The sequence below is a fragment of the Malaclemys terrapin genome, chromosome 1, assembly GCF_027887155.1.
Source record: "Malaclemys terrapin pileata isolate rMalTer1 chromosome 1, rMalTer1.hap1, whole genome shotgun sequence".
Lineage (NCBI taxonomy): Eukaryota > Metazoa > Chordata > Testudines > Emydidae > Malaclemys > Malaclemys terrapin.
The window spans coordinates 52,873,756-52,890,020 of record NC_071505.1 but is presented as its reverse complement, the minus strand read 5'-3'; the positions used below and the strand labels follow the sequence as shown (position 1 = coordinate 52,890,020).

Sequence of the window (16,265 nt, the reverse complement as noted above, 5' to 3'; positions counted from 1 at the left end):
TCCTCTTCAAGTGAGTGGCAGATCAGATGGTTGCCAGAAGAGTAGCGACAAGCAGGCCAGGATAGCAGATTGGCATGGGACAAGAGGAAGAATAGGAGCTCAGCACCTCTCTGTAATTGTTGTTCACCATGTGATGGTTCTCTCTTTTGCAGAGGAAACTGCTTATCTGCCCCCTCCCACAAGCTGCCAGAACTCAGAAGAGGAGCACAACTGCTTCCTCTTCCCTGGCCCCAAATTCACTGCACATCTTCAGCCTTGTCTCTTCAGGCACATTGACATCTGCTGCCTAGAGTCCAACTCCTGCTGATATACAGGAAAGAATCTCAGCAAGTAGCAAGGCTTTTCCCTGGACACGGGGAGGCAAACGACTCAAATTAAAACACTATTTTAAAAAAAGACCAAGATTACAAGTATATTTACCATGACACTCACTTTTTAAAGAAATAGCATGTTTAAAAAGAACATCCAGCCATGGTAATAATATGTACACACGATCATAATACATACAGTGCTGACATATTAATATATTCATGACAAGCCTTACCACTTCTCTCACAATCATTCAGTTATTGTGCACAACTTACAGATCCTTTATAATTTTTGTGTGCAAAAAGTATCCCCTTTATTTAAAAAAATTATAATTTCTATTAAGCATAATTGAGTTTCCTAGATATTTTTAGTGTGTACTATGTAGAATCAGATCAACAAGCACTGTCTTCTATACTGAGGTGCACATTTTTAGTCACTCAAACCTTATAACAATTATGAACCACCTCAATAAAATTGTGTGTCTATTAAGCATCTTGGAATGTGATGCCAAAGAGATAGTGGATTTCAATCCCCCTCCCAAGACAGCAAGACCCAGGAAACCTCCTAAATATCAAGGAAAAGAAGGTGTACTTAACATAACATATTATTATTGCATCTGTTACATTTGTTTGTAGACCCTTTGTGGTATTGCTCAAAACCTGCAATACTCCTCATCAGTATTTATGGGACACCAAACATCTTGATAGGTAGGTGTTAAAGAGCAATTTCTTCACAAATGAATTCCTTTCATAGTTTGATGGCTCAACATAAAATTAGATTGAAATCACGTGGTAATAAATGAGCATTCTTTCTGTCACCTACAATTCTACTTGGCAAAAAATTATAGCCAAGTAACCTAGGTCTTAAATTATGCTGTAAATACAGAAGCAAAAAATAACATATTCCCTAACAAAAGAACTGGCTTGCATTTATAAAGATGGAGTTGTTTTCCTGGGGGAAAAAACGATTTTTCAAAAACAAGATTTTCTTATTTTTACTTTTATTAAGTTTATCATATAAAAATCCATAATGTGAATACTAATTACCTGTGCTTACACCACAAACGTAGTCAAAAAGTTCATGAACAGGCTTTCCAGTAAGTTCTTCTAGTTTACGTAAAGTCTGAAGTGCTACTAAACCCCTGAAACATATTAAAGCAACATCACAGAGAATGGTAGTTTGGTTACGTCTTACACAGAGCTAAACGTGTATACAGTTTGAATAAGCAACAACGAAGACAGGACATAATAAGTCTACAAGGTTTTAATACAAAGGAGGAAGAGGAATTTTGTAGTTTGACAATTATAATGAGGAATAATAGGATGCAATCAGAAAGGGAAAGATATACGTTAAATACCAGTGACTAATGATTTTGGGTGCCTAACTTAAGAGCCCTTGAAGGAGACTCATGTGCTCCATGGTGCTCAGTACATTCTGAAAATCAAGCCAAATTAAGGTACTCAAAATGACTAGTCACTTTTTAAAACCTGTCTAGAAAGTGTCCTGTAGGAAGCAATCCTGCAGATAATCTAATATGACTTCTCCATCTCTAACTTTTATTATCTGGAAACCAAAGTACAGGAAATAAGATATCAGTGGATGAAACACAAATGGGTACCATAAAACTGATTTTACATTTTGATTACATAAGAAAATGCATTTAAATTTTACTTTAAAAGTTGAAGAATTTTGCAGATTTGCCTTAAGACACCAAAAAAAATTAAGTTTGCAAATTTTCTATTCCCTTGCTTTAGAAATCATGCCATAAAAAATAAAATTACAATATGAAGAGACCTATAAGTTTTAGCATCTAAATCCTTGAAAATTAAAGGATTTACAAATAATTTTATACTGAAGTCAATAGAAATTTAGTCCCCTGTTTTCATAAACTTAGTTTCTACTGCACAGATCTAACTCATGGGAAAAAAGTCAAGGCTGCATAGTGAAAACGTAAAGCCGTCGAAAAATTAAAACCAAGTACAAAAACTAGAATATTTTATTTGGGTAGGATTAATGTCTCATAAAATGGGAAACAATCTGTTGTCATTCACCTTTATAGCTCATTGTTACAAAACCAGACAAGATGATAGTGATTAAAAGAAACTAATCCTTGAAGGAAGCTTTATAATTTTTATGCTGTTGGCTGTCAAAATAAATTCAGGTCCTAGTGGCCAGGAAGCCAGATTTCCCCCAAAAAGGCAACTGGCACATCCCTTGGCACTCTGACCACTGAGTCTAAAGAATAAATAGGAAGAAACAACTTTTCAGCCTGAAGATTATCCCTCTAGAGCAGAATTAAAGTAACGTGGCACGATGTCATGAAAAAATACACACACCCACTGCATGTATATCTATTCTATGGATACATAAAAGACTTCCGTATCTAATGTAGTTAATCTGGCCTCTTTGTAAATAATAAAACCATGCAAATATTCAAATATTTGTATAATTGCAAAGCAGAAAAGCGAGTGCCTTTTATTAAAACTACACTGGTATTTACATTTTTAATGAAGACTGAGCCTATTGCTAACTTTTTATGATCTTGAGACCCCGAGCTGCAGGCTTCATGGATCCTCTGCCAAAGCATCACAGCAACCTACAATTGTCTGAATTAAGCTGGACTCCGCAAGTCTTATTCATGCTAGAAAGGGCTGAAGTAACAGTCCTTAGAATGTAATCTCCTTGTAGAATGAACCCTGTCATCAAACATGTCTGTCCAGTTTAGAGCATACTATCAGTGCTAGATAAATTAAATATAGGACTGAAAAGAGCCATTGCATTATATAAATCTATTTTCACCATGTCAACTGTCTCAAGGCTTTTCCTTTTGCGTTGAAGTTTTCATGCTCTAAGTGGAATGGTGATTTTCTTTAGGAAAACATTAACAAAAGTCAGCTGAGTAGCTTTGGAGTTATGCTAAAGGGGTGACAAGGCATATCCATTAAAAAAGAAAAAAAAAATTATTTCCATACTCAAGTAACCAAAACAGTATAGTTTTGGAACTTAAAACTTGTCATGGACTTAGTCCTAAATAACTGCCTTTGAAGTGAATGAAGAAATTTTACTCCTGAGGGCATTCTGCGCCAAAAAAAAAAAAAAAATCTGCACACATTTTAAAATTCTGAAAAAGTCTGCAAATTTTATTTGACGAATACACCTCGACCCCGATATAACGCGACCCAATATAACACAGTAAAGCAGCGCTCCGGGGGGGGGGGGGGGGGGGGGGCGGCGGGGCTGCACACTCCAGTGGATCAAAGCAAGTTCGATATAACGCGGTTTCACCTATAATGCAGTAAGATTTTTTGGCTCCCAAGGACAGCGTTATATCGCGGTAGAGGTGTAAATGTGGAAGCTCCAGCATGGCATTGGGGAACACAGGCCACAGGCTGCACAGAGGTGGGAGATCACTGTGAGCAGGCAGGCCCAGCAAGGCAGGATCCAAGTGTGAAGGGGCTTAGTGTGGAGGGATCCAGGTGTGCATTGAGAGGGTTCTGTGTGGGGCAATCTGGGTGTGGGTGGCTCAGTGGTGGATCCAGGTGCAGGGTGATTTGGATGCATAGGGGCTTGTTGTGTGTGCAATGGAAATGGGACTCTGAAGGGGGTGGCTAGGTGAAGGTGGTTGGGGCTCAGCATGGGGGTCTAGGTATGAGGGGATAGAGCTCGTCAGGTGAGTCTGGGTGTCGGGGTGGATGAGTGAGGGGTCCAGATGCTGGGGTAGTGGGGTTCAGTGGGGTGGGGATCCATGTGCAGGTGGCTGGGGCTCAGCAGGGTGGGGATTTGGGTGTGGGTGGCTCGTCAGGATAGTCCAGGTGCAGGGGGAGTGGGGCTCGGCAGGGTGGGGATTTGGGTTGGGTGGCTCGTCAGGATAGTCCAGGTGCAGGGGGAGTGGGGCTCATCAGAAGGGTTCTGGGTGCGGGGGGGGGGAGGGGAGGGAGGGAAGTGAGGCTCGGTGGGAGGGTCTGAGTATGAGGGGGTCTGGATACACAGGATTGGGTAGATGGGGGAGCAGCTCCCTATACAGTGATCCCTCCCCGCGCAGCTGAGAAGCGATGGGTGCAGGAAGTGCAGGGGAAGGAGGATAGGAAGAGTTTGCAGAGCTTCCTACAGCCGGGGGAGAAATCTGGGGGTGGATCTGACACGGCCCCGGATGCCGTGCAGGGGAAGAGGAAGTCCTGCCCTCCCCAGCCCAGCACAGGGTCGGAGCCATTGGCCGGGTCTTCCCCAAGTCCTGCCCATGCCCCACAGTGATTTACTTCTCTGCCGGCTGCCCTGGACACCAGAAACATACTGCTCGGGCGGTCACATGACCATTCTTGTGGCTTCCCTTTACTTCCCATCACAAAGTCATTTTTCTGCAGGGAAGCAAAGAAATCTGCGGGGGACATAAATTCTGTGCATGCGCAGTGGCGCAGAATTCCCCCCAGAGTAAGAAATACTGTGCAGCTATACCTATAAGCTACTGGCCAATATTTCACTTTCCATTGGGGATTATCTGTAACCCACATTTTTTGAACATGTTTGAAAGCACTTGTTCTTTTTGAAAAATTTAGGACCCAAACCTGCAAACACTTATGCACATGCTTCAGTTCATACATATTAGTAGTTTCACGGAGTTCAATGACACCACTCACATATGCAAAGTTAAGCATGTGCATAAGTGTTTCCAGGATTGGAACTCTAGTCATCAAGTAAGTTAGGAAGAGGGAGGGGAAAAAAAAAAAAAAAAAAAAAAAAAGGATCAGTGACTGGCGGTGGAAGAGGATGCATGAATCAGTAGGCCTTTAAATATTGCTTTCTTCACCACACCATTTATTCTTCTATAGATGACAATACCAGCGGAGCTGCTAAAACAGAATACCTGAAAAGCTGCTACTTGCTATACCCAATGTGAGAGAGTAGTGTGCTTTTGTGTTATCCTTGCTCCAGGAACTACATGTGTATTTGTTTGTCTTACTGCGAGTTTATTACCGTAAGCAAATACATTTATTTTTCATTTTTATACCAATTATGAAGTTTTGTAAGCTGATTCTTCCAACCAATTAGCAACTTTGCACTCTAACCAGCATAATGCACAATGGAACCCTTTAAGATTAAAAAAATTAAATTAATTTTTTTAGAATGTCTAATCTCAGGTACCAGAAGTATTAAGATCAATCATAAATTAACAATAGAAAGACTTTTTACAAAAAGAATCTTACATTTGTTTCCTTTACTTGCCTCCATAAACAAACTAGGGATCGATTCCCACAAACACTTATGTACATAGTTTACTTCACACAGGTGAGTTATCTTAGGGGATCAACAGGACCAAGCACGCATGTAAAGTTAAGCACACACACAAATGTTTGTAGGATCAGGTTCTAGAGGTTAGAGTTTGACTGCAATTTTACCTACATTTGCAGTTTACAAAGGGATAAAGAGTTTCTGTCATACCTTGTTCCTCCTCCATCAATAGTGAGAATTCGAATTCCCCAGGCTTTCACAGGATCTGTATATCCAATTATAGCCAAAGCCTCCATAACGGCAGCATGAAGAGTTTCATCAGTTCCTTGTTTCAGCTGTAGTAAGCATGGAATTATTTTTTCCTATAGTTGAAATGAAAAAAGTTGTATTTAGACTAAGTGTTAATACCAAAAAACTTCGACCTTTAATTTACTAGTTTAAAATTTAAATTTAAATGCAAAGTTTAACTTAAAATAAAAAATAGCTTTTTTTTTTTTTAGGAAATTTACAATCTCAGGACGGGAAGGGGAGGAAAAAGTCTAACATCATGTGTCTTGTGTATTCACGAGAAACTTTATATCATAATGCAAAAATCAAGGGTGAAACAGTTAAAGACGTCTAATATCTATTACAACTACAGCTACGGGGGTTTTAGAGTAAGGATGTTAATTTTGGCGTACTAGCCAAATAGCAACTCAGGTAATTACATTAGCCCAGATCCAAAAAGGAACTTAAGCATAGCAATGAATTCTAGTCACATAGCCACACACTGGAATCGGCAAACCCTGCGCCTAGGCTCCCTATACAATGCATGGAGAGAGAGAGAGGTGCCTGAAAATGGGATGCACAAAAACCAGCATGCTCAGTGAGCAGATGTGTAAGCTAGCCCATATCAGACACTGAGGAGAGGGGAACACCCTAGGCCCTGCCCCCTCAGGGACATAGGAGCCTATCTCTGGGCTGGAGGGAGGTACCTACCCCGGGCAGTGGGTGGACACATTCAGGGAGGCTAGCCTCCTGGCTCTGCCCCATCCACACGAGACCCCACCCCACCCCTCAGGCACTCCCTGCCCTGCCTCCCACAGCCAGAAAAGCCCCGGGCCCATCGGAAACCCAAACCCCTTTTCCCCCGCCACTGGAGGAGCCCCGGACCGGTCCCAGCTGTGCCAGCAGGCCTACTTGAGCACCGGCCTGGCTGTGCCGGCCCCAGCCCAGCCACGCCGGCAACCCAAGCACCCCTGAGCCATCCAGAGCCACACTGGCTGACCGACTCGAACCCCAACCACACCAGGAAACTGACCTAAGTCCCAGGCCAGCTCCAGCTGTGCCAACCCGAGCAGCCCCAGCACCCCAAGCAGCGTCAGGCTGGCCTGAGGTGTGCTGGCCAACTGACACGAGCCCTGGGCCAGCCCCTGCTGCATTAGCCCAAGCTGCATCAGCCACAGGCCAGCCCCAGCAGCTCCAAACTCAGGGCCGACCCAAGCCACACCAGCTGGAGAATGGGAAAGGCAGTGCACCTCCCCCAGCTGCCCATCGGAAGAACGCTGAGCTTTTCATACACACACCTATTATACCCACTGCCTACATACCTATAGCTGCTTGGAATGCACACCTGGGAACCCTCTGCTAGAATCGGGTATCTTAGGTGTATAAGCCATTTCTTGAAAGAACAGCAGCGGCCCCTGTCTAACTCCACACAAAACAGCCAGTGGGTCAGGGTGGGAAGTGAAAGAGGAGTCGTCCCCCCTTAGAACCTTTAGCTCAGTGGTCAGGGTACTCATTGCAGGATGTGGGAGACCTTGGCCTGGATCAAAAAAGGGATTGGAACAGGGGTTTCTCATCTATCAGGGCTATTCTGATGTGGGTCTCCTGTTGAAGCTGTTCCACCTTAGATAAACAATTAAATACGCATTAGGCTAGAGAGACAGAACGACTGTAGTTCAGTGGCTAAGGCACTCGTCTAAGAAGCAGGAATCCCCTGTTTAAATCCCGTTCTCTTCAAGCAGAGGGAGGAAGTGAACTGGGGTTTCCCACATCCGGTGTGAGTACCCTATACATTGTACTAAGGGTTATAAGTATGACCCTACCAAATTCATGGCCTTGAATAACGCACAACAGACTGTGAAATCTGATCCCCCCCATGATACCTAGCTATTGTATGGGAGGGGCAGGGCTGGGGTACCCCAGCTGGGGACTCCCACCATGTGCTGGGCTCCAGTTGCTAGTCCCAGCTGGGTTGGGGAGGGATAGGACTTCCTCATTACCTGGAAGGGCAGCTCCTGGGGCCGGTCAGACCCACCTCTGGGCTCTGGTGAGCTGGACACTGAAGGAAACACAGACGCAGAGCTCTTGTAGGGGAGGGGCAGGACCGGGGACGACCCATTTGGGGTCTCCTAATGTGCAACATGCTCCAGCTGCTAGTCCCAGCCAGGCTATGGCAGAATGGGACTTCCCCTTCCCCTGCAGGGGCCCCTGCCCTTCCCCTAGTGCAGCCAGGGGAGGTTCCTGTAGGTGGATCTAAGCACCGGCCTGGCTTCTCCAAGAGCGGCCCATGCAAGGGAAGAGGTAGTCCTGTCCCTCCACAGCCCTGCCGGGATTAGCAGCTGAAGACTGGCGCACAGTATGAGACCCCGCCTTGCCCCTCCCCATCTCTGGGCTCAGGAGTTCAAGGGGCCTTGTGTTGGCTGTAGGGAGGAGGCGGGATGGACCATGGTGTCCCACTGACCTTGAGCGGTCACCCACCCATAAGGCAAGCCCTGTCCCCAAAAAAGTGGCAACCCCCCCTTACTCTGTGACCCCCCCCATAACCCTCTTTTGGGTCGGGACTTCCATGGTTACAACATCATGAAATTTCAGATGTAAACATCTGAAACTGGCTATTTAAAAAGTCCTATGACCATGAAATTGACCAAAATGGCCCATGAATTTTGTAGGGTCCTAGTTATAAGGGTAGCCTCCTTCTCCCCCATGCCATTTTGTGTGGCGTTAAGGATGCTATGAGCACACCTTCTGGATCAGGCCCCTGCAGACAAGAGGCAGCGGAACACCTGTCTCCACCTGGTTTGAGAATTGTGCTGGGGTTTAGGTGTGAGATTAGGCATCTGGAAGCCTGCCTGATGCAGTGGTACACATGCCCAAAGACAAGAAATTTAGGTACCTACTGAATTTAGATGCCTACAGGGTTAGGGGAAGGGTAAGTAGGAGTTTTGTGCATCACAGTAATGCCTAAATCCGGGATCTGGGCCATTTCTGGATCTGGACCATTCTGCCTAAATTCTTCCTTTTGTTTTGAACAGATATGGTATTCATAGTTTGTTATGAACTACAATGCCAAAATCTAAGGTGTTTATTAAGACAAAATAAAGCTCTCTCGGACAGGAAAAGCCTTCAAATCCTTTTAGTTGTATGAAGAAAAGTTTCTGTTCTGTCATACTGAACAGTCTATTAGGTTTATTACTGCTATTCATTATTTGTATTACAGGAGCACACAAAGGACCTCAATTAGGATACGGGTTCTGTTATGGCAATGTACACAGTATTGCTTTGAGAACTAAAGAATTCCTTAACAATTAACGTATAGGAGAATTAAAAGTCTAAGGTTTTCTCCAAAGCAGACATTAACTGTCAATGATGATGGCTTCCATATGAATCTCTTGGAGGTAATACATTAGCAATAAAAAAATTTGAAGATACTCACATAGTACAAGTATAAGATACAACAGTTTAAGAAGAAAAAACAAAGCAATAGATTACACATTTATCTATTTTATGATAAAACATCTGTCATTACATAAGAACTTATTATCTATCTGTAGTTGATAGGTTGAGCGTGAAAGTGATTTGTACCTTAATAGCAACTCCTCTGGTTTCTGGAAATTCCAGAAGGTGGTAAGTCAATTCTTCAATCCTGTTGATAGAGACTCTTCGGTTAGAAGATCTTCGTAAGGCCTGAACTAAAGCCCGTGTTCTGTTATCAATACTCACTCTTGCAATAATCTAAAGATAAACAGATATGTATATTAAGAATATGAAACTGCTCCGAGAAGATATATACAAAACTTGACAAGACTTTTTCAGAATTTTTGTTTTCTTAGATTACTCCAAGAAGAGATGAATGGCTTATAGTGGAATACTACTATAGGCTTCAAGGAAGGTGGTTTTATGTTTGTTTGTTTGGGTTTTTTTTACTGAACTGATCTCTGGTTCTTCATTTACGTAAGCTAGAAGAGCCTATTATAAATCTGGCTCACAGTGACAGTCCTTCAAATAACTTGGTTCAATTTTTCACCTATGCAGATGAGATTTCAATGTAGCTTTGAAATGATAACATTATAACATGCCTCTGACAACTACAGTAGCTAAAAAACTCAGTATTCGTAAATACTAAGCAAATACTTGCCTTTTCTCTCTGAAGAGACAAACGCTTTTCTTTCCCTTCTGCAGTTTTGATCTCTTTGCCGCCATCCTCTTCATCTTTCAAAGACTCTTTGCGTTCTTGTGATTTATCTTCTGAGACGGCTTTTGTCTCAAATCTCAACTTGGGGACCAGACTGCCTACATAACTGTCTACAAAAGCTTGTACACTGTTACTAGGGTATGAAAGGAAGCTTGCAATGCTCTTTTTAGTGGAAGTTGGAAGAGCAATATTTGTCTTTTCAGCATCTTGAATCTCAGCAGCAGAAATTAAAGTGGATGCTGAACTCATCCTATTTTCATTACTCATTATGTCACTTTCTGGTGAATCGAGTTTATTTCTGAGTTCGTTCTTAGAGTCTTGTATAAAAGCATTTCCTTTTTTCTCTTGATCCATAACAGTATTAATGCCAAAGTACCAGTTGATATGATTTGCTAAAAAGTTGTAAGTCTCTCCAAAATTTGTAGTGAAGTAGCTTACATGAAAAAGGTTGTTTTTAATATCTACAGAATCTTTTAAAGTATCTTGATTAGTGCCACTTCTACTTATCAATGTAGACTCTGAGTTTTCATCTGTGTGAACAAAGTTCTTTACAATTTGACTACTGTTGTAATCTCCCTGAGCTCCAGCACATGTAGTTCGTTTATCATTTTCTAGGTTTACCTGGAGATTGTTTTCCTGAACATTATTTTCAAATGCTTTCCCCAATATGCCAGAGTGGGGCTTGAATCGAGCTATTCGTGCAACCAGTTCACTGTGGGTGCCAGAAACAGCCTTTGAAACAGATTCAAAAGTGTTCTTAATTCGTGACATACGATTATTCACTTTTGTTAGTCCCTTAGGAGAAGAAGTGCTATGTTTAGAAACTCTATAATACAAAAAGTCATGGCTATAATTGTGTTTACTACTACACTCTAGTGTTTTGCTTCTGGTCCATTTACATTGAGTTTTGCTTGTATGAAAAACTCTAAGTGGAATACCATGACTAATCCTCCAATAAAGTTTAGGTCTACACAAGTAGTACAGCTGCTTGTTTCTCTGCTTCCCCCAAAGGCTTCTTGTGTTAATCAGGAGACACAAATATTCATTTAAAGGCAAATTAACTGACATTACTTATAAATATTTATGTCTTTCATATGTTGCTTCTTTACTTCACACCAGAAAGCTTATCTCAAAAAAAGTCACACTTCATGATGTTATCTGAAATGGAAAAACATTAGTTAAAATAAAGATTAGAAGTAGTTTACAAATGAATACAATTTAGATCTCTTTCTACTTAAATAGGGAACAAACATATTCAAATGAGAAATTCTCAGGGGTACTGTATTGCCCAGAGTATTTGGTAATGACATGCAGAACCTTCCCACTTTAAGTTATTAGTTTAAATGCACCCCAAGGCAATAAGCAGCAACCAAAGTCACTCAAAATATGTGTTTGCTCATGGGAAATCAGAAGGTAGCCCCCATACAGTTTCTAATAGACAGGTGAGCAGAGACCAAGGGTAACATGGAAATGTCATCCCTAAAAATGATTTTTCCAGTCAAGGCGTTGTATGTGTTCTGTGAATAAATAGTTGACTTTACACTTTAGGACTGCAAATCCAGTACATTCCACCAATAAAAATAATATCTTGAATACCTTTCATCCTGAATCTTATAAATCTCATACAACCTATACACCGAGATTTAACACGCCATTGAAGAACCGCCACTTCTGGAGTGAAATGCAAATACTATACAATAGCTGCTGCACCAGCTGAAAGTGTAGGAAGAATTCAGGCAAGCAGATTATTACTCCAACTAGAATTTGGCCAAACATCAGATTTAACACCTCTGTTCTTGTGAGTACTGCCATAAGTAGTCAGGACACAGTTTGCAAAAGCTGAGGAAGCCATATTTTGAGATGCATGGCTGCAGACAGGTAAGTGATGTACATGCACAGCGCACAAATACATAGACTATGTATACACAGAATACACAGATATGGTATACATGCACACACATTCATACACAGTATAAACATAGTGACAGGTACACATAGGTAGGATACTTAGCTATCACATACCCAATACATTCTACAAACACAGAAAAGAACACAAGACACTCACTAGTGCTAAGATACAACTGCATTTGCTCCAACCCCTCAGACAGAGAAACACTTACAGGATCTCTATCAAGCGTTCTTAAAACTACAATGCCCACCTGGTGAAGTGAAGAAATAGATTGACAGAGCCAGAAGGATACCCAGAAATCACCTACTACAGGACAGGCCCAACAAAGAAAGTAACAGAACTCCACTAGCCGACACCTAGAGCCCCCAACTAAAACCTCTCCAGCGCATCATCAAGGATCTACAACCTATCCTGAAGGATGATCCCTCACTCTCACAGACCTTGGGAGACAGGCCAGTCCTCGCTTACAGTCAGCCCCCAACCGGAAGCAAATACTCACCAGCAACTACACACCACACAACAGAAACATTAACCCAGGAACCTATCCCAGCAACAAACTTCGTTGCCAACTCTGTCCGCATATCTATTCAAGGGACATCATCATAGGACCTAACCATATCAGCCACACTATCAGTGGCTTGTTCACCTGCATATCTAGCAATGTGATATATGCCATCATGTGCCAGCAATGCCCCTCTGCCATGTACATTATCTGGTTTGACCAATCTCTATGCAAAAGAATAAATGGACACAAATCAGACGTCAAGAATTATAACATTCAAAAATTAGTCAGAGAACACTTCAATCTCCCTGGACACTCAATAACAGACTTAAAAATGGCAATTCTTCAACAAAAAAGCTTCAAAAACAGACTCCAATAAGCAACTGCAGAACTGGAATTAATTTGCAAACTGGACACCATCAAATTAGATCTGAATAAAGACTGTGAGTGGATGGATCATTAGAAAAACTAATTTCTCCCTACTGTTACTCACACCTTCTTGTCAACTGTTTGAAATGGGCCACCCTCATTACCACTACAAAAGTGATTTTTCCTCCCTTGATATTCTACTGTTAAGAACTAAATTGTCCCATTAGCACTGACCCCCCACTTGGTAAGGCAACTCCTATATTTTCATGTACTGTGTATATATTTTTGCTACTGCATTTTCCACTCCATTCATCTAATGAAGTGGGTTTTAGCCCACAAAAGCTTATGCCCAAATAAATGTGTTAATCTCTAACCACAAGTACTCCTCGTTGTTTTCACTGCTGGTATAAGCACCATAACACACAAACAGGGCACACACACTGTATAAGCACAGAGAAATATATACATGATATACGGCAGACAAGATACATGGCATATGCACATACAGGACACAAATATGCAATATAAACACAGTGACATCACACACACAAGATAAACATGGTCCAAAGGCTGTGATACACACAAAGGCAGGACAAAGTGATAGGCACCCAATGACACGGGACACCTGCACATAGACACAGTGCCATATACAGTATAAACAAGTAGTGTGACACATGGGGCCAAGGGGAGGACACACCCAGGGATACACACCCAGTGTGACATGCGGGGTTGGGGGGCAGGGCACACCCAGGGATACACACCATGCGGGGTGGGGACAGGGCACACCCAGGGATACACACCCAGTGTCACACACGTAGATACACTCACCCCGAGACAGGCTTGCCACAGTCTCGCTTGTTCACCCTCCCGTCCCCAGACGGGCCTGACACAGTCTCTCGCCCGCCCCGAGACGCGCACAGCCCAAGTGCCCGGACACACGCCCGGGGAGCCGGTCAGGCATGTGCCGAGCGCGGCGCAGACCCGGCCCGGCCCGGCCGCGCTGAGCGGAGCCCGCTGACACTTACCCCGGGGGACCCGGCCCCAGGCCGGCGCGGGGTGGCACCTCTTGGGCGATGGCAAGACCCCGAGGAGGCCCCGCGACCTGCCGCCCCCCTCTCAGACGGGGCAGCGCCGGCGCCGATCCCCGTCGCTCCTGGCGCGCGGGCCGCAGCGGGTCCCTCACAGCGGCGGGGCCTGGAGACCGGCTCAAAACAACAACACAGCGACAGGCAGGAACCGGAGGCACGCCAGCGCGCATGCGCCGGACCCCGGAACCAGCTGCGTGAGAGACCCGCCCCGCACCCAGCTCTGCGCCCGCTCCTGCCCTCCGCTGAGCCTGTCTCCCAGCGCACCACCCCAGCCTCGCTACCCGCAGATCAAAGCCCGGGGCTCTGGGCAGGCTGGGCCCGCCTGGCAGCCCCGAGTGGCTCTATTACACAAGACTCGCTGTGCTAGGTCAGCCGGATGGTACATCTAGTCCAGTATCCTGTCTGCTAACAGTGGCCAATGGCCGGTGTTTTAGAGGGAATGACCAGGGCAATTTGTCCGGTGCCCTATTCCCTGACCCCCAGCCCTAGCTTCTGGCACTCACAATGTGGGGTTGTATCCCTGACCATCTTGGCTAATACCCATTGATGGACCTTATCTCAATTGTTTTTTTAACCCAGCTACAGTTTTGGTCTTCACAATATCCTGTCAAGTATCAGAGGGGTAGCCATGTTAGTCTGAATCTGTAAAAAGCAACAGAGGGTCCTGTGGCACCTTTGAGACTAACAGAAGTACTGGGAGCATAAGCTTTCGTGGGTAAGAACCTCACTTCTTCAGTTGCATCTGAAGAAGTGAGGTTCTTACCCACGAAAGCTTATGCTCCCAGTACTTCTGTTAGTCTCAAAGGTGCCACAGGACCCTCTGTTGCTTTTTACAATATCCTGTGTCAACAAGTTCCATGGTTGACTGTGCGTTATCTGAAAAAGTACTTCCTTTGGTTTGTTTTAAACCTGTGCCTATTTATTTTGTTGGGTGATCCTTCGGTGTTGTGTTATGTGAAGGAGTAAATAACACTTCCTTATTCACTTTCTATAGACCTCTATCTTATCCCCCCTTAGTCATCTCTTTTCCAAGCTGAAAAGTTTCAGTTTTATTAATCCCGCTCATATGGAACTTCTTCCCGGCTGGGGCTCCCCCAGCCCTGCCCTTCCCATGGAATAGATCAGATTTCATGGTCTGTGACATGTTTTTCCAGCCATGAATTTTTGTCGCCCTTCTCTGTACCTTTTCCAATTCTAATATATCTTTTTTGTGATAGGGTGACTAAAACTGCACACAGAATTCAAGGTACCATGGATTTACATAGTGGCATTATGATATTTTGTGATGTCTTATCTGTCACTTTTCTAATAGTTCCTAACATTTTGCTCGCTTTTTTGACTGCTGCTGCACATTGAGCAGATGTTTTCAGAGAGCTATCCACAACGACGCTAAGATCTTTCTTGAGCGGTAACAGCTAATTTAGATCCCATCATTTTGTATGTATAATTGAGATTATGTTTTCCAGTGTTCATTACTTTGCATTTATCAACATTAAATTTCATCTGTCATTTTGTTGCCACTCATCTAGTTTAGTAAGATCCCCGTGTACCTCTTTGTGGTCAATTTTGGACTTAACTATCTGAAATAATTTTGTATTATCTGCAAATTATACCACCTTGCTGCTTAGCCCTTTTACCACATCATTTATGAATATATTGAACAGCACTGGTTCCAGTACTGATCCCTGGAGGACATCACTATTTACTTCTCTCTATTCTGAAAACTGACCATTTATTCCTACCCTTTGTTTCCTGTCTTCTAACCAGTTAGTGATCCATGAGAGGACCTTCCCTCTTCTCCCATGACTTCTTATTATGCTTAAGAGCCTTTGCTGATGGAGCTTGTCAAAGGCTTTCTGAAAGTCTAAATACACTATATCCACTGGATCACCATTGTCCATGTGTTTGTTGACACCCTCAAACAATTCTAATAGATTAGTGAGGCATGTTTTCCCTCTACAAAAGTCGTGTTGACTCTTCTTCAACAAACCGTGTTCATCTGTATGTCTGATAATTCACTGTGATGGGTTGGGTCACAGAGACCCCCTTGGGACTGCCACCTGATGTGCTGAGACTACCTTTGAGCCCGTTTTCCCTGGCAGCTTGGGACTTCAGTACCCTGTCTTATTGAGTCAGTCATGCTAGTCTGCTACAAACACAGACCCAGGTCTGAACCATATCCCCCACAAGCTGCAGACTTAACTGAAAACAGCTTAACAAGTGCTCTGTCTCTAGCACCCAGTTCCCAATGGGAGCCAAACCCAAAATAAATCTGTTTTACTCTATATAAAGCTGATACAGGGTAAACTCATAAATTGTCCAACCTCTCTAACACTGATAGAGAGATATGCACAGCTGTTTGCTCTCCAAGGAACTAATTACTTGCTCTGGATCAATTAATAAGCA

General features: G+C 43.4%; 1 protein-coding gene across 1 annotated transcript in view; it reads right to left on the bottom strand.

The window, feature by feature from the left end:
• The window catches only part of PNPLA8 (patatin like phospholipase domain containing 8), a 62,343-nt gene extending 48,325 nt beyond the window's left edge, over positions 1 to 14,018 (bottom strand). The window contains exons 1-5 of the mRNA XM_054024322.1: positions 13,797 to 14,018; positions 9,935 to 11,149; positions 9,382 to 9,531; positions 5,746 to 5,897; positions 1,356 to 1,450 (exon numbers count right to left, since the gene is read on the bottom strand). Of these exons, the coding sequence (XP_053880297.1) occupies positions 1,356 to 1,450; positions 5,746 to 5,897; positions 9,382 to 9,531; positions 9,935 to 11,059 (1,522 nt within the window). The 5' untranslated portion in view covers positions 11,060 to 11,149; positions 13,797 to 14,018. The remainder of the gene's footprint in view (positions 1 to 1,355; positions 1,451 to 5,745; positions 5,898 to 9,381; positions 9,532 to 9,934; positions 11,150 to 13,796) is intronic.
• Between the last annotated feature and the right edge of the window lie 2,247 nt (positions 14,019 to 16,265).